Source organism: Ictalurus punctatus, chromosome 4 (genome assembly GCF_001660625.3).
Source record: "Ictalurus punctatus breed USDA103 chromosome 4, Coco_2.0, whole genome shotgun sequence".
NCBI lineage: Eukaryota > Metazoa > Chordata > Actinopteri > Siluriformes > Ictaluridae > Ictalurus > Ictalurus punctatus.
This window is the reverse complement of record NC_071284.1, coordinates 4,594,799-4,611,944: the sequence shown is the minus strand read 5'-3', so window position 1 is coordinate 4,611,944 and position 17,146 is coordinate 4,594,799. Positions and strand designations below refer to the sequence as shown.

The window sequence follows — 17,146 nt, the reverse complement described above, 5'->3', positions numbered from 1 at the left end:
ATCACATTTTACTATTTTTGTTCAACAGGTGATACTTTGGAGATTTTTCAAGCACAAATTTTTGGACCCTCCACAGCAAAAGTTGGTGAAAATTTAGAGTTAAAGTGTCTCATCTCTAACATTCAGAGCTCAAATACAGAAGTTAACATGTATTTGTGTACAAATGGTGTTGGAGAAAGATTAAAACTACTTGTAAATAAAAATGAGCACACCTTCACTTTGAGGAATATTTCATTACTGGACTCTGGTACCTACAGTTGCGTGTACTCATTTACAAAATATCTGGCAAACAATGTCAAAGGATCAGGAATGAACTCAATCCGTGTTCGAGTCACTGGTAAGAACTACTTTTCTTAAACCAAAATAAGAAAAAATATCTTTTTTTTTTTTTTGATGTGCTGAAACTGCTAGTAAATTTTAGCAATAAGCTTAAAAATAATGTAGCAAAAAAAGAATTATTAAGGAATCAATTCACCTTAAATTAATTACATGACTTCCTCTTTTCTGTTTTCCCTTCCTGGAAATACATTTCTTGAATATTAACCATGTTGATATCGCCACCAGAAGGTACTTTTTTTTTTCTCTCCAGAAATTACTATATAAACATGCATCATCTTACTTTTAAAAATATTAGTCCTAACTTATAAAATAATGTTTTACTATTTTTGGTCAACAGGTGATTCTTTGAAGATTTTTCCAGCACAAGTTGTTGGACCCTCCACAGCAAAAGTTGGTGAAAATGTAGCATTAACGTGCAGCATCTCTAACATTCAGAGCTCAAATACAGATGCTGTCATGTATTTGGTTAAACATGGAGTTGGAGAGAGATTAGAAATACTTGGAAATAAAAATGAGCACACCTTCACTTTGAGGAATATTTCATTACGGGACTCTGGTACCTACAGTTGCGTGTACTCATTTACAGGATATCCTCTGGAAAATGTCAAAGGATCAGGAATGAACTCAATCCACGTACAAGTCACAGGTAAGAGGTTTTGTCTTAATCAGAATCTTAGCTCAATGGAGTAATGTAATTGTATGTAAAGTTATAATTAGCCATTAATAACATGGTTAACAGTAAATCAACTATTGTATTTAATAATGAACAAATGGAATTCGCTTGTAATTCCCACATTTTTTATTAAATAAATGCCCTTTTTAATAATCAGTACAGTAATAATTGCAAATTTTATAACATTTCACTGAGAATTGAACTTAATTTCAATATTATGCTACATGTACTAACTATTATATTTATATTACATGTATTAAAATGTCCACATACATTTATTATTATAGAGCCAAGATATGAAGTTATACTCACTGAAGCGTATGGTAAATACGGCTTTTAAATCTTTAATCAAACGAATAACAAAATGGATTCTGAGTAAAATTCCACTAAGATCACTTTATGTTCTTCCAGATCCAGTGCGGAAGAGAAATATTTTACGATTAGTATTCTCGGTTGGGGTGATCATTTTTGCATGTTTCGTCGTGATTTTCGACTTGAGGACAAGGTCACGTTCTTCCAGAAAGTTCACCGGCTCAGACAAAGCCAAGGACAGGAATGATTCATAAAATTCAACATGTCTAGTCTGATGTCAACATTTGCGAGTTGTGTGTATTATCCAATATGGTTTTATTGCTGATGTACAGTATGCAACTGAATATACAGTTTAGTGATGAGTTACAGGCCTGGAAGTGAAAAGCTTTTATGTGAATATTCAGGAGCCGACATGGTGAAATGTTTCTTGTGGAATCATCAAATGGTACTAGAGTAAAATGGTAAATGTTCAGGAGAATTCAGACGTAGCAGAGATGTTTAGGCTCAACAGAAGAGAGGAAGCAGTTATAGAACGTTAACGTTAATTACCAATAAGCGGAATTTTATACAAAAATCATGCTTATACTGAAAATGTACTACTACTATTTTTTTCCTTTTTTGTGTATATCTAGCATGCAGTGTAATACGTTATGTGTTATTAGTGAATTTATGACCAATGACCATTTCGTGCATTACCTACAATCGGAAGATATCATTGTTAAATAAGCTAACTTGGTAACACACACTGTCTCATAATTCAAAATTAAACAGCAGCAGGCAAAAGACAAACTGCACCTTTAAAATAAAAAAAATAAAAACTGGTGTTGGAACTCGTCTCTAGTACCTTTGTGCCCTTTCTTGCAGTTCCTGTGCTTATAGTATTTGGCGAGCTCGCTCAGAGCCACAGCACTGATGCAGCTCTTGACTTTTGCTGCTGGTTTTGCAGGACTGCAAACAGACACGTGTGCAAACAAACACACACACACACACACACACACACACACACACAAGATGATGAAGAAATAATCAACAGTATTAGGCAAATGGATCCAATGGATTAAGTAGTGTAATAAACACACACCAAAGCTGCTACACCTGAACAGGTCGAAGGTCGAGTGTGTACTTGCTGCATTCCAGCCATCGGGGCAGCATCCGATACACCTGCACCACTGAGCTAATATTACTGGAGGAGTATTGGGAAGAAAAGGGGTGGAGCCTGGGGCAGCAGCTAGGAGGATAAATGACGCATCTCCCCGAGTGGAAGACTGGCGTGTCCATGCATGTGAATGCTGAGATAGCCGAAATGAGGACTTCGTCACTCGCCAGAACGTTCTGCTGCACTGTTACGGGCAGAGTTGGGAGGGTTACTTTAAAAATGTATTCCGTTACAGTTACAAATTACTTCATTAAAAAAAACTGTAAAAAAAAAATAAAAATAAAAAAGTAACATAATCTAAGTATCACAATATGAAAATAATGTAATCTGATTATTTTTGGATTACATATGTAAGCAAAATCGAGAGAAAAGCAATATCATCTAAAATACTTCTATTTAGAGCATTAAAACATGTTCAATGTTTGGATTTGTTTTAATAAAATAAACAGTCACAGTTTTGTTTTTTTTGAGATTACCAGTACCCCTTTGCTTTTTTATTATTATTTGTATTTATATACAGAGTGTCCCATCATCAAGTCCAGCATCATATACGATGACCTATAGGCCTAATGTATATGTTTATATTTTTACAGACAACAATGTATCTGAATAAGGAGGAACAAATCCAGACAATGATATAGTTAGAGGAATGTGCGTGTTGAGAGAAATTCTGGGCATATTTTAGCAAGTTCGGTTAAATTTGCTTTTTTTTCTCTCTCCTATGACACTGGACGTATGGTACACCCTCTAATACACTGCTATTGTGCATGAAAGGAAAAGGGGGGGGGGAATTGTCTCAAATTGTTCACCTACAAGAAAACCAAGAACAAAGGAACAAAAGCACAATGGGGCATGCTGTTCTAGGAAAAGAATCAACATGGATTATTGAATTTAAAGTCGAATTTTAAAAATAGCAGACGACACTGTACAGGTTTGCTCATAAACTGCAAGCGATAAAGTACTGTCCATAAAAAATGTTAGAATTTTTATTTATTTATTTATTTATTTATTTAACTGTGAGAATTACATGTAAAACCAATATAAAAAAAACAACAACAAACAACCCACCACACATTTTATGTCGACTTCCTACAACAACCACATTTTGAAAGTTCTCACTTCTGTACATCTCAAAATGCTCTTTTTTTTTTTTACTTTTGTCTTTTTGTTACAAAACGTTTCCAAAACCTTCTCATTCACCGCAGTTAGTCTTACCTATATGAACGAGTACCTCTTATGTTTTAACCAAATTCATTATTTAAAAGTGAGAAAACTATCAAATCAACCACCTTTTAACACAGCTTCCTTGTCCGATATTTTCCCTTTTGCACCAATGCCCCTGTGAACGCCCTCTGATTTGCGAAGAAAAAGAGAACTGACCACATCCTGCGCTCAAGCTCTACAATGCCTCACTTCATCATTAAATTATGTAAGTAACTTTTAGATATTTACCATGCAAGAAAATTATCATTGAGGCTGATTTAAAAATGTAAGAATCAAAAGCTTATCTGACTTTTGATTTGGTTTAACAGTGATCTTGGTGACTTGGTTGTCTCAAGCTCAAGGTATGGATTCATTTACGGTGTAGTAAAGTTCTTCAGCATTACAATAACTCTCATTAAGCACGTATGTACAGTTAGTGTATCTGCGTCAGGTTAGAGATCTCTGTATTTCATTTAAAGGTCGAGAAATACATCCAGCAAGGATTTATGCAGTTAAAAACAGAGGCAAACTGGAGTTCACATGCAGTACACATGGGATGAAGGAAACATTCGAGAAGAACAGCAACTTATATATTTACCTCTGTAGGAATGGCACTGGCATAGCCATGAAATCAGATTGTCAAGATGTTACACTTGTGTCTTTTCATCGGATAAGTATGATCCCGAGGTTGTAAGAGGAAATGGCATAAATTCAATCTTCATTACTGTGAATGGTAAGATTTTTAAAAATCGTTTTTTTTTCTGCTTTTTGTTACCTAATCATATGATAGTTAATAATAATGCCCAGATATGCATTTACTTTAATTCATAATTCTATCAATTGCTTCGCCTCATATTCAGATTCGTTCATCCCGGCGGAGATAGCCTCGCCGGAGACGAGTGTAAAAATGGGAAGTGATGTTGATCTCCAGTGTACCTCTTTAAAATTACCCGAGAGGAACCAAAAAGGCAACGTTTATGCCTATCTGTACAAGAACGGTTACACAGTGCAGAACGGCAATGTAATTCAGATGAATATTTGGGACACAGTGAAGAACAAGGCAAGGTTTACTCTAAAAGAAGTCACGATGCGAGACGCTGGAACGTACTTCTGTTTTCTGATGTCAGAGCCATGCACTTTCCCTAAAGAAGTGCATGGCATCAATGAAGTCAACCTTAACATTACTGGTAAGATGCAGCATAAATCAAGATATCAATAAAATAATAATAATACAGGACACTGAAAAGCATAGACACTTTAGTTCATTTAAGACAATCAATGGATTAGTTATACTCGTTATAATACAAATTAAATTGAACAGCTTTTTTTTTAATTTTTATTTTTTTTGGAAACCTCTGTTTAAATGCATCATGGTTTAAAAAATAATATATAAATACTCTTTATTTCCAGAATATGTTAATGAAACTCTAAAGATTACTCTTGGTTGTTCTTCTCTGCTGCTGCTGATTATTTTGTCTCTTGGACTTTGGGGAATGTTTCATAAGCAAGGTCAGTTACAATTTTGTGACAAAAAGCAAACGTCATTTTACACCATTATTTCCATAATATAATATAATATATCACTCAGTAGTAGTAGTAATAATAATAATAATAATAATAATAATAATAATAATAATAATAACTGTCTTATACAATATGTTTTATTCAATAGGTTGTTTTAAATGCCACAGTGAAAGGTTTGTTTATTTTTGTTTCTTACAATTATATGATTTTAGTTCATTTAAAGTAAATGGTCTGCACTTATACGGCACTTTTATCCAAAGCGCTTTACACTGTGTCTCATTCACCCATTCACACACACACACCCAGAGTAGCTAAGGTTTTTAAAGCTATACAAGTGCAGACCATTTACCAAGCCAGAATTGCTCAACTATTAAAAAAAATGTTTTGTGTCATCTGATATTTGTTTATTTTCTACAAAGTAAAAAAAAACAACAACAGGTGGACATCCTCTAAGTGTGGTGATTCCATCATTTTTGCCAGGGGTTGTATACTAGTATTTAATATTCACACTGAAATTTCGGTCAAATAGATCTACCGAACATAGGAATGACTCAAGAGACGCAGAGCTGGACCAAGGTATCATTTTTTTTCTTCTCTTATTTTAACAGTTCATTAATGTATTTCGAAAGTGAATGTTTGAAATACAGAAAGAGTAAAAATCATATTTTTATATGCAGTATCCTGTACTAATACTTTATATGTAATACAGGGTGTCCAAAAAGTCTCAGTACATTGGGCACTACGTATGCCAGCATCCTGTCGGTTGTGCCAGCGGATGTTCATGGACGTCCTCGTCTCGGTTGGTACACAACACTTCCAGCCTTTATGAATTTGTTAATAAGTTTGGCGACAGTGTCGTGTGTGATGTGCTCTCCCTGTTTCCTGTTCAAGTCCATCGCAACCTTGAGATGGTTTCCCGATCCAGCCATGAGAATGATTTCAACATGTATTTCTTTTGTTAAAGGCATTGTTAAAGGGTATCTGAAAAAAAATCTATATACAATATAAACTAAGTAGTAAAAAATTTGGAGGACATTTGGCTAAAAAGTGTTAATTTCCTCTATGTATGGAGACTTTTGGGACACCCTTTACTGTCTTGAAATGATCATTTTCTCACATGAATTTTTCACTATTAACAGGTGAAATGCAGAATGAACAGAGGTAAACTTATTTATTTATTTTTTTAATTCTAAATCTCAGTAGTTATGTCAAGAGAAACAAGGAAACTAGGCAAACCTAGTTTTGCCGGACTGCAGTGTCCCTGCTATGGCTCGCTGCTTGCTAGCGAAGGATAGCAAGGTTGAAATTTGGCTAGATAGTGTCCACATGCAACAATGGGACTCAATCGACTGATTGAGTCAGTCAGCTAGGTGGTCCATTGTTCCTTGGACATTCAGTTTGAATGGATCTTCGCTTCCTGAAGGTTCTACTTGAAACCCTTATAATAAGGAACCTATATGTTGTCAGGTTCTAAGCTGAACCTCAAAAGCAGGCGTTTCTGCTCTTAACCAAGTCCTGTAGCTGCATTTCTTCATTACTATTAGTTGATTGAAGAGGAAAAACAGTTGAGTGTAAAGATCTGTACCCACGATTTATCTGGAATGGAAATGTGCAGCTGTACCGGGCCTTCGTGGGTAAAATGTACGATCCCTGCTTTAAGGGTTATTCCATAGGAACAATCCAGAAAACTCTTAAGCGTTTTTACATCTGACATTTGTTTTCTAAGAGTCTATGCCTACAGCTTTATTGCGTGTATTTATTTTCATATATTTCAGCTTTGGTACAGAATGGGAAGATTCTGAAGACAGTGGTGAGTATATACTATAGTGAGCTGTATGACTTCAAATTTTGCACATGAGCATGACCTTTGCTGTGAAATTTAGAAGACATCCCCTGCACCGTTCCAAATTAAGTTACCCTGATGATTTTTTTTCCACGCCCTCACAGCTAGTGCTTCACTTCAGGACATTTATCAGGTGAGCTTCTGTATGTACCAAGACCTGTTCGTTCACTGTTACTTATTTTCCCTAAACAATTAAGAGAACAATTAGGAAGCAAATAATGGGCCACATTCCGAGTTGAGATAATACACAAAATAATAAGATGTGCTGGATCGAGTGCTATTTTAGAAGAGGAAAAGGGAGAATAGGGTTCACGGCTCCAGTACAGCTTCAGAGCCTGTAGCTTTGAGATTGGAGCTGTTCTACTGGCTCACGGTGGCTTTTAATCTGTTCCCTGTGTATATGCCATAAACAAATGCTAGCATGATAAAGAAAAGGATAATGATCCAGCAACGATGCACTCGCATTCACTTAATTTGAATTTTTAAATCAATTTGTGTGCATTGTAGATGTGTCTAATATTCAGTATGCCGTTCTCTTCTAGGTGTGTGATGATCCATAGAAAAATCAGAAGTGTGGCTGCAGGAATACGGCTAGACCGGAATCTCCAGTACTATTCTATACTCTAAACTATTATAAACTAGTCAAATGATACACAGCTCACTTTTCTTGGCAATATAGATATAAGCAAAACGTTATACGGTAATCTGTGGTATTATAACCCACAACTGTCTCACTGATATAAAAGAATACCAGTTCAAAACATCCACAGAAAATGTGCCTAATGTTTACTGGATAACAATTTTGTATGGTCAACTACTTTTGTAATTCTAAGGTGACGATTTAACAAACGTTCCTATTGTATACGAACTATTGCATAGGAAGCAATAGCAAGTGTTTTAAACTTTTAAACTATATTTCATTATTTAGGTCCTTTCTATTTTCATTTCATTTAAATATGTAGGCTTATATATGCTTAAGAGTAGCATTTTCATTCTAAATAGGATAAATATTTCTGGTTAAAGAAATTTCAGAAGGAACAAATGGTTAGAATAAGACAAAAGGAAAGAAAAACTAAACACAACATAGAAGGTGCTTTCTGATGAAGAGAGAGTCTAATTCTAAAAAGATAAGAATTGGGCACTTTTCATTTATTTGCTACTGATGTATGTCAACACGTTTCATCAAATGTACTGAGTAAGTGCTATATCAAGAGACTGACAAGTAATTAATTACATCAGATGACAGGAACAACTTTTCAGGCAAACAAACATGACTTATAGTATATATAAATAAAGGAAGGTATTGAAGAAAAACTATTTCAGACATTTGACCTTGCTGTGACCTTGACCGTATTTGGCTCAATCGCAAAATCAAATCAGTTCATCCACCGGTAAAAATTTCATTTAAATCCTATGAACATTTAATCTCGTTCTTGAGATCATTTGTTGACGAGAATCTCGGACACAGACCGACAGATGGACAGACGGGTTGATCGGTGGACAAACCCAAAAGCATATTGCCTTCACCACTTAGTTGTGGAGACATCATTAAAAAAAAAAATCATGAAATCAGTTACAAGAAAGGATTTTGGATAGATAGATACATTGTCCTGAAAAGAACATTAGCATCGTGGAAAAGCAGATTTCCCAAAAAGATGTCATGTTTGAAACATGGATTTTTAAAATATATATTTTTAGATTTAACCCAAAGACTATACTGTTAGAAAATTAGGAAAGGATTTTTTTGGTGGTCCCTTTGAGGGAACCTTTAAAGGTTCTATGTGCACTTGACTACAGTACAATGTCATTCGGGCGTTTTGATATTTTTTGGCTTATGTCTCTGCATCTCTGTATTAGTTTGATTTTATCTTTGTTTATGTGGATGTTGAACTGTTGTCTTTCAAAATAAATTTAAAAAATGCTGGTGTTTGTATCCATGTCTCCATGTTTGTGACATTACTATTAAAATAGTAATGCGTTCCCTCTCGCAATCTGCGATCGATTAGCGACCGACGTTTCGCAGTTCCAACTCAGCGTGGCGCAAGGTCCCTTTCCAGAACCTTCACACTAACTGTTCCTCAGTGGTGGAACGCACTTCCAATCTCAAGCCGGACCGCAGAATCTCTCACCATCTTCAAAAAACAGCTAAAGACCCACCTCTTCCATGAACATCTAACCAACTCATAATAATAAAAAATAAATAAATTAAAAAAATATTGCACTTACACCTCTACTCTGCACTTTGCTTCTTCTGGAATTCAATTAATAGATCTTGTATGGTAGCACTTCTTGTATTGTTCTCTGCTTGATATATCGCTTTGCTTGTATCTTTCTCATTTGTAAGTCGCTTTGGATAAAAGCGTCTGCTAAGCGAATAAATGTAAATGTAAATGTAGTGTAAAATCCAAAAGAAATAGAGGATTCATGAACTATACTGTATTTGCTGCAGGTTCTTTCAGTGAGCCACCGTGTGTCATGAAGCTTCACTGTTCTCCTTTAGGTTATCATTTACAGCAATAAACATACCTAGCACACACTATGGACAATTTGGAAACGCCAATTAGCCTACAATGTAAGTCTTCAGACAGTGGGAGGAATCCAGAGTACCCAGAGGAAAGCTCTGAAGTACAGGTTGGACATGCCAATGCTGAGCACACAGGTGCGATATCCAAAACTGTATACGATGTCTTTTTACTTGATTAGACCTTTTTGTGTGCAACTTGGGAATTGAATGTGTTGCGAGCAATGCTTAATAATAATAATAATAATAATAATAATAATAATAATAAATCAATCAATCATCAGGAATCATAATAAAAATCAGGATAACGGTTTATATAACAGTTACAGTGGTGATATACAGCATATACATACATGTCTAGCCTTACATTAACAGTTTATGACTGCGGACACTACACATTAAAGAGCTATGCTGAATTACAATTTCGAACCATTAGAATATTAAAGACAGAATTACATCATTCATGGATATATGTATATATTTTTTAACATATTTGTAGTTCTGAGCTGCCTCTGTTCCATAAGACATGGGCTGGTTTCAGTGTGGTAGACGACATGACATTTCACCCAGCGCTTACACAGTGCAGAACAGCACTGCAATTCAGATGAATATCCGGAACACAATGAAGAAACAAGGCAAGGTTTACTCTAAAAGAAGTCACAATGAAAGATGATGGAACATACTTCTGTTTCCTGATGTCAGAGCTGTGCCCTTTTCTTTAAAAAAAAAACAACAAACGTCAGTGAAGTCAACTTTCACATTTCTGGTGAGATGCTGCACAGACCAAGATAACTATATATACACACATGTTAGCAACACGGTGTTGAAAGTGTACATGAAGAAAAGCGCACGCTTTGGTTAGCCGTTGGTTAGCACAAGCTCCAAAACTGGACAAAGTCAACACTGAGAAAATAAACATACGAGAAACGCAGGCCAGTTTCAGATACCAGCTCATGAACTGAATATACAGCTTAAAAAATAAATATTTTAAGGTTTCCTGACTCTAAAACTAACATATAAAAGGAAGGAACGTTTTGCCATTATATTAAGTTGATTTATTGAATTTATTATTATTATTTTTTAATTTATTGTGTTTCTAAAATACTTATATTGGCCGTCATTAGTTCGGCAAATGTACCACTTACACCCGCCGTACCCTCTCATCACCCATCAACTAGTTAATTACAACAAAGTTTACTGTAGATAATATAATCTGTTGAGAAACAGGGAATTTTGGGACGTGTGTGTCAGTATAATCCCACGTCTTTACAGACATTTCCGAAAAAGAGAGTTGTTAAGAGTTGTTGTCCAATAGTAAAAGTTGGGGTGGCTACAGTGTGGCCAATAAACTTTCACCCACCACTTACATACACACAGTACAGTAGCACACACACTAATTTGTGCTTGATCAAAAATGGACACGTGCCACACCACAATCTGTAAGTAACTATTGTAATTTGACTTGTGCTATTTTCTATTTAAAGTGGAAAATAATTTAGTAATTGAACTTCTGATTGGGAAAATCTTTAATGAGAATACCTTTGTCTTATTAATTACATTTGTAAAATATTTTTCTAATTATCTGCTTTTTTTTTTTTCCTGGATAGACATTTATTTAATGATAGCAGCATCTGTATCTCCATCAGAAGGTATTTCATTTCTTCCCCAACACCCCTCTACACACACACACACACATTACATTAAGTAAAGTGATTTGCACATGGTTATAAAGAATTTTTTTTTTGTAATTATTACATTTCCTACGAGGATTTAAACAGAAAAGTGACTCGCTTTCATGATTTCGAAATTTCAGTTTCATAATCAGCAGTGTGATTATGTAGTTATTAGAAATACAGAAGTACTGGTGAAGTACATCAAATGATTGTGAGGTCACTTTTTTGTATTATTTTTGGTCAACAGGTGATGCTTTGGAGATTTTTCCAGCACAAATTTTTGGACCCTCCACAGCAAAAGTTGGTGAAAATTTAGAGTTAAAGTGTCTCATCTCTAACATTCAGAGCTCAAATACAGAAATTCACATGTATTTGTGTAAAAATGGTGTTGGAGAGAGATTAGAACTACTTGTAAATAAAGATGAGCACACCTTCACTTTGAGGAATATTTCATTACGGGACTCTGGGACCTACAGTTGCGTGTACTCATTTACAAAATATCTTCCAGAGAATGTCACAGGATCAGGAATGAATTCAATCCATGTCCGAGTCACTGGTAAGACATTTAATCCACATTCTTCATCATAATCCTGACAGTCAGAATAATCATGAACTTAATTTGTAGTGTGATTCAGCCTTGCTTTTTTGTTAAATGATCTGGGCGAGTCTCTCAAAAGCATTATATTGTAGCTGTGTTATAATATGCTCATTAGAGTGGAAATTAAATTTGAATAAATCAAAAATTATTTATATTACTTTTTCCTCTACACAAATACGGTTAAAGTTCTGGATTAAAATCTATTTAACTCACCATATAGATTATGTAATTTAGTTTTTAGCTTGTTATCTATACCTTGAATTGTTTAGCTTGTTATTTATCGCAGGGGTTTTAAGAGCTTTTGCAGCCAGAGATCGCTTTAACTGTAAAATAAATTGCAGTTTCCCTCGGAACAGTTTTATAATCAATATAATGCAACTACTCAAAATATTAGGCTCAGTATTTAAATATGTACAACAATATTCTAAATATATACACTTTAACCAAACAAATATAAAACATAACTTACGTAATTAAAAAAAATACTATGTCATTACTTTTGAATTATATTTTATTATGAACTGTTATTGATACATGCTTATACTTTGTTTTATGCTATGTGCTTCTATTTCTATTTTCTTCTCCCATGTAAAGTGCTTTGAGAGGCCTTTTGAAAGGTGCTATATAAAAGTTAATTGTTATGATTATAATTATGATTATTATTATTAATTTGAAGTGAAAACTGTCTTGTTTGAATATTTTTGTTCAACAGGTGATGCGTTGAAGATTTTTCCAGCGCAAATTTTTGGACCCTCCACAGCAAAAGTTGGGGAAAATGTAGCATTAACATGCAGCATCTCTAACATTCAGAGCTCAAATACACATGTTCACATGTATTTGGTTAAAAATGGTGTTGGAGAGAGATTAGAACCACTTGGAAATAAAAATGAGCACACCTTCACTTTGAGGAATATTTCATTACTGGACTCTGGGACCTACAGTTGCGTGTACTCATTTACAAAATATCATCCAAAAAACATCACAGGATCAGGAATGAATTCAATCCATGTCCGAGTCACTGGTAAGACATTTAATCCACATTCTTCATCATAATCCTGACAGTCAGAATAATCATGAACTTAATTTGTGGTGTGATTCAGCCTTGCTTTTTGTTAAATGAACTGGGCGAGTCTCTCAAAAGCATCATAGTGTATCTGTATTATAATATGCTCATTAGAGTGGAAATTAAATTTGAATAATCAATAACTTTTTTTCCTCTACACAAATACGGCTAAAGTTCTGGATTAAAATCTATTTAACTCACCTTATAGATTATGTAATTTAGTTTTTAGCTTGTTATCTATACCTTGAATTGTTTAGCTTGTTATTTATCGCAGGGGTTTTAAGAGCTTTTGCAGCCAGAGATCGCTTTAACTGTAAAATAAATTGCAGTTTCCCTCGGAACAGTTTTATAATCAATATAATGCAACTACTCAAAATATTAGGTTCAGTATTTAAATGTGTACAACAATATAACTATTTATTCTAAATAAATACACTTTTTTTCACCAAACAAATATAAAAATATATATATCTTATCTAATTTTTTAAAAATGTATTATTTAATTATTATTACTACTATTGAATTGTATTTTATTATTAACTGTTATTGATGCATGCTTATATACCTTGTTTTATGCCGTCTTCTTCTGTTTCCATTTTCGTTTCCCATGTAAAGCGCTTTGAGAGGCATTTTTAAAGGCGCGATATAAAAGTTTTTTTTTGAATCTTAATTTAAAGAGAAGCGTCTTGTTTAAATTATTTAATTAGAAAATTTTTTTTAATTCATTTCACAAATATTATATTGATAAGATAAGATGAGAGTACAAAACGAACGGTAGCAGTGTGATGTGTTTATGTAACATCGCACATGCAAGAATGCTGTTGTACTGAACATCAGCATGGCTGCGAATGTGATCTGGATTTTACACACCAGTTCTATAAACAAGAAATTAAATATTGACTAACTGACATATCAGACACAATACGGCCAAACGTGTGTTTATTTTTGCTTCTTCAATGAAAAATAGTTCCCAATCACAGCTGGAGTGTTGCGTGTTGCCATGAGAATGCATAGTGAGCGCAGCAATGAATGGTTTTAATGTAGCGAGCTATAAAGTGTAGTAAATAGTTATATCAGAAAACACGCAGAATACAGAATCACTAGTGCCGTATATCAGACTGTCCTATTGATTTTGTTTTCTGGTCACAGGATCAGGAAATATCTCAATTAATGATCAAGTCAATGGAAAAACTAGATCTAATATTATATCATATTATAAAATATATATATTTTTTTTTAAAAATAATAATCCTAACAGTCGGATTAATCTTGAACTTAATTTGTGGCTTGATTGAAGCTTGTGATTTAAGCTTCTTTTCTTTTGAACAACATTGGTTTAAATTCCTAAAAAAGTTTCTGGTGCAACATAAAATCTCTTAATCTCTTACAAGTTCCTCTGTTAAAATACCATAATTTTGTTGAAATGTGTTTTACTACTGTTACAGGAGACGAAAAGTCAACGGTGCCAACAGATCCTGTGAAAAATGCGGTGGTTTCTCTTGCCACTCTTCTCCTGGTTGGGGTCGTCTTTATCGAAATGTATCGCTACAGAAGAATAATACATGACAGTAAGTAATGCCGACAGCTGTGCATCTTTCAATAAGCAGATTGAATATATAATAGCAACAATGAACTGGACCAAAAAAATGAACTAATAAAGGTAATGTGGTTTTCAGAGTTGTGTCAAAACCAAGGACAGAGGTACACTAGATATATTATAATCAGTGTAATGCATTAGATTATCATCTTATAAACTGTACAAACTAACGGTTTTTAGACTAATGCCCTTTCTCTGTCTCCAGCAGTGAACCTGCAAATATGAATAACAGTCAAGGTAAATTCCTAAATGTTATTTTTTATAAATAAGTATAACATTTTAATTGTATAATTAAATTTGTTTCAATATATGTGTTTCCAAGGTTTAGGGCAAGTAAACCAGACAGTGAACAGGTAAGGCTATATTTTGTTGGCAGTGAGTTATTGGAGATACTTTCTGTTCTTTTAACAACTATCTATCTGACCACTATGACATTATGAAATTCTGTCAGTTTAAGCGTTTATTCAAAACCTTGTCCATACCCGAACTTATTAATCACTCAGTGTAAATGTGACAGCTAAAGAAACATCTGGCTTACTTACTATGTGCATAACAGTATATGGAATAAGAATTATTACCACTGTACACTAATCATACAATTCAATCAATAATAATATTAATTATTCTGATGAATAGATTATGGGATGTTAAATATTTACACCAAAATAACACGATAACAAACAACAGGTTATCAAGTCAAAATGTCTTGAAATGAGAGATCTTGAGATAATATCCTGAGATAATATCTTAAAAATAAGAAAAGTATGTCATTATCTTTATATACTATGTAGAAATAAGATATTAAAATATCTCAAAATTCTGACAAATAAGTGTGTGTGTGGTTCAGTTGTGTATCTTCCTGTTCTTTCAGCAAATATCTTACACTTTTCCCCCCACTCAGCAACTGGTAAAAAGACTTAAGTCATGCTTTGCTTGTATCTCCTCCTGAATGAATGAATGCAAATCTCTCTTTTTTCATACAGGAATGAATTTTACAGTGACATGGGGGAATACGCCACAATTCCTGAAGTAGGAGGTAATATGAAATATTATCTAACAACTTAAACTAGACGATTATTATTAATATTCGTTGAATTATTCATGTAAGGTATTTGCTCAGGTAAAAAAAAAAAAAAGTCTCAATAGTGTTCATAAATGAATAAATTGTGTGCTATTAAAGTTGGTTATAACAACAACAACAAAAAAAAAATCATTGTTTTCACAGGGAACATTAGACCACTCGCTGCTCAGTAAGTCACTTATTGGTAAAAGTCCTCTGCTTTTCTGGACATGGCCTAGGCCTATTTTGCTGAAACTGCACTTGTAAGAGCAACACAAGCGCTGATTGTGATCTTCAACTACAAGCTGTAATTCCTTTTTCCTAGTGATTCTGCGAACATGGTGGTCTACACTCTTGCTGTACCCTCTGAGATATACAGTTTAGTGCAGGAGCACGGTATGTAGGTTTCATCTGCCGTTATACTGGGCATTCAGACATGGATACAATAGATGATTTTAATTCAGTTAGTGGTTATGCTTATTTAAACTGACTGTACTGTATGTGAATGAATCCTACCATGCACAGTGCAACATTTTCTAACCATCAGTTAAACTGGACTTTTATCTTGACAGAAAATAAACCAGCGCTGCAAAGAGAGGCTGGACAACCTGAAGCAGCAGCAGTCTACGCACAAGTAGTGAAGAAAAAAAGGAAACAACTCGCCAATGATTTTTTCCACCCGCAATATGAATAAATCAGTAACTTTAAACAAAGATATTCAGCGGTCATGCTTTTAAGTATCAAATCAGAGGAAACTGAATCAGTCGGACAAAAAAATGGACAACTAAGAGTTACTTATGTGGAATCTGAGTCACTCACACTAGCACTGACATTCAAGAATGGAAAATAATCAAGAGACAGCAGATGTAAATTTATCAACGGATCAATTATTAAAAACTTACCTACAAATACAGTATGTTCACTATGTAAACACTGGACAATACATCCAGATTATACTAGATAGTAAATATTGTGATATATGTGCATCTGTTAAGATTTTACAATACGTACATGTCAATATAAAATGTATTTTATTTTAGTCTATTGGAAAATAGAAATGTTTAAAAAAAACACAGAAAGGCGCAGTGTAACTGAGCATATATGTTACGCAGAGTGGACATTTTATTTCACTTGCTAAATCTGAGTTTTAGTCCATTACTGCTTCATTTACTAATTTACCTTTTATGGGATTTCATATATTGATAAAGTAAACTTTTAACCTAAACATTCCATATGAGATTATTATTATTATTTTGTGCAATGCAGACTTGGAATAATAATTTTTTTTTTTTTTTTTTTTTAAATCATGCCTGAGCTACTCTTTATTTATTTATTTATTTATTTATTTATTTATTTATTTATTTAATAGTCCTTCTTCCTGATTCCAAAATGTTCTAGAATAGACTTTCAGTGCCTGGTTTTAAACAAAACCATTTGAGATCATCAGGTCCATGCACAGTTAAAGATAACATTTGTTGTGAACCTGCAAATGTAAAAAAAAAATATATATATATATATATATATATATATATATATATATATATATATATATATATATATATATATATATATATATTGTGAGGG

The 17,146-nt window shown here is 33.7% G+C and overlaps 2 protein-coding genes across 5 annotated transcripts; both read left to right on the top strand.

Moving 5' to 3' along the window:
- The first annotated feature begins 3,335 nt into the window (after positions 1-3,335).
- Positions 3,336-9,271, top strand: LOC108264748 (uncharacterized). Of its 4 annotated transcripts, XM_053677865.1 has the most exons (11): positions 3,336-3,909; positions 4,013-4,045; positions 4,163-4,870; positions 5,094-5,192; positions 5,356-5,380; positions 5,737-5,783; positions 5,917-6,006; positions 6,347-6,368; positions 6,983-7,017; positions 7,155-7,183; positions 7,593-9,271. In XM_053677865.1, exons 3-11 carry the CDS (start codon positions 4,483-4,485, stop codon positions 7,608-7,610), a joined length of 753 nt encoding a protein of 250 aa, XP_053533840.1. In that variant the 5' UTR covers positions 3,336-3,909; positions 4,013-4,045; positions 4,163-4,482; the 3' UTR covers positions 7,611-9,271. The 4 variants fall into 4 exon arrangements, 3 of the variants coding, with proteins under 3 accessions (XP_053533840.1, XP_053533839.1, XP_053533841.1); XM_053677864.1 differs by lacking the exon at positions 7,593-9,271 and having other exon boundaries at positions 7,155-7,538; XM_053677866.1 differs by lacking the exons at positions 5,917-6,006; positions 7,593-9,271 and having other exon boundaries at positions 7,155-7,538.
- A 1,642-nt stretch (positions 9,272-10,913) lies between these two features.
- Positions 10,914-17,031, top strand: LOC108261657 (uncharacterized). The gene is made up of 12 exons (XM_053677860.1): positions 10,914-11,010; positions 11,179-11,220; positions 11,492-11,800; positions 12,555-12,863; positions 14,351-14,473; positions 14,582-14,606; positions 14,708-14,739; positions 14,825-14,855; positions 15,486-15,538; positions 15,728-15,752; positions 15,888-15,958; positions 16,135-17,031. Exons 1-12 carry the CDS (start codon positions 10,986-10,988, stop codon positions 16,254-16,256), a joined length of 1,167 nt encoding a protein of 388 aa, XP_053533835.1. The 5' UTR covers positions 10,914-10,985; the 3' UTR covers positions 16,257-17,031.
- The last annotated feature ends 115 nt before the right edge of the window (positions 17,032-17,146 follow it).

Excerpts from the sequence above, each read along its gene's own strand:
- LOC108264748 (XM_053677864.1), top strand. The coding sequence starts at position 4,483 with ATGCCCAGATATGCATTTACTTTAATTCATAATTCTATCAATTGCTTC. Across the intron at positions 6,007-6,346 it reads TCATGGACGTCCTCGTCTCG|GTGAAATGCAGAATGAACAG; the intron begins GTTGGTACACAA and ends CACTATTAACAG. Across the intron at positions 6,369-6,982 it reads GAAATGCAGAATGAACAGAG|CTTTGGTACAGAATGGGAAG; the intron begins GTAAACTTATTT and ends CATATATTTCAG.
- LOC108261657 (XM_053677860.1), top strand. The coding sequence starts at position 10,986 with ATGGACACGTGCCACACCACAATCT. Across the intron at positions 12,864-14,350 it reads AATCCATGTCCGAGTCACTG|GAGACGAAAAGTCAACGGTG; the intron begins GTAAGACATTTA and ends CTACTGTTACAG. Across the intron at positions 14,856-15,485 it reads GTAAACCAGACAGTGAACAG|GAATGAATTTTACAGTGACA; the intron begins GTAAGGCTATAT and ends TTTTTCATACAG.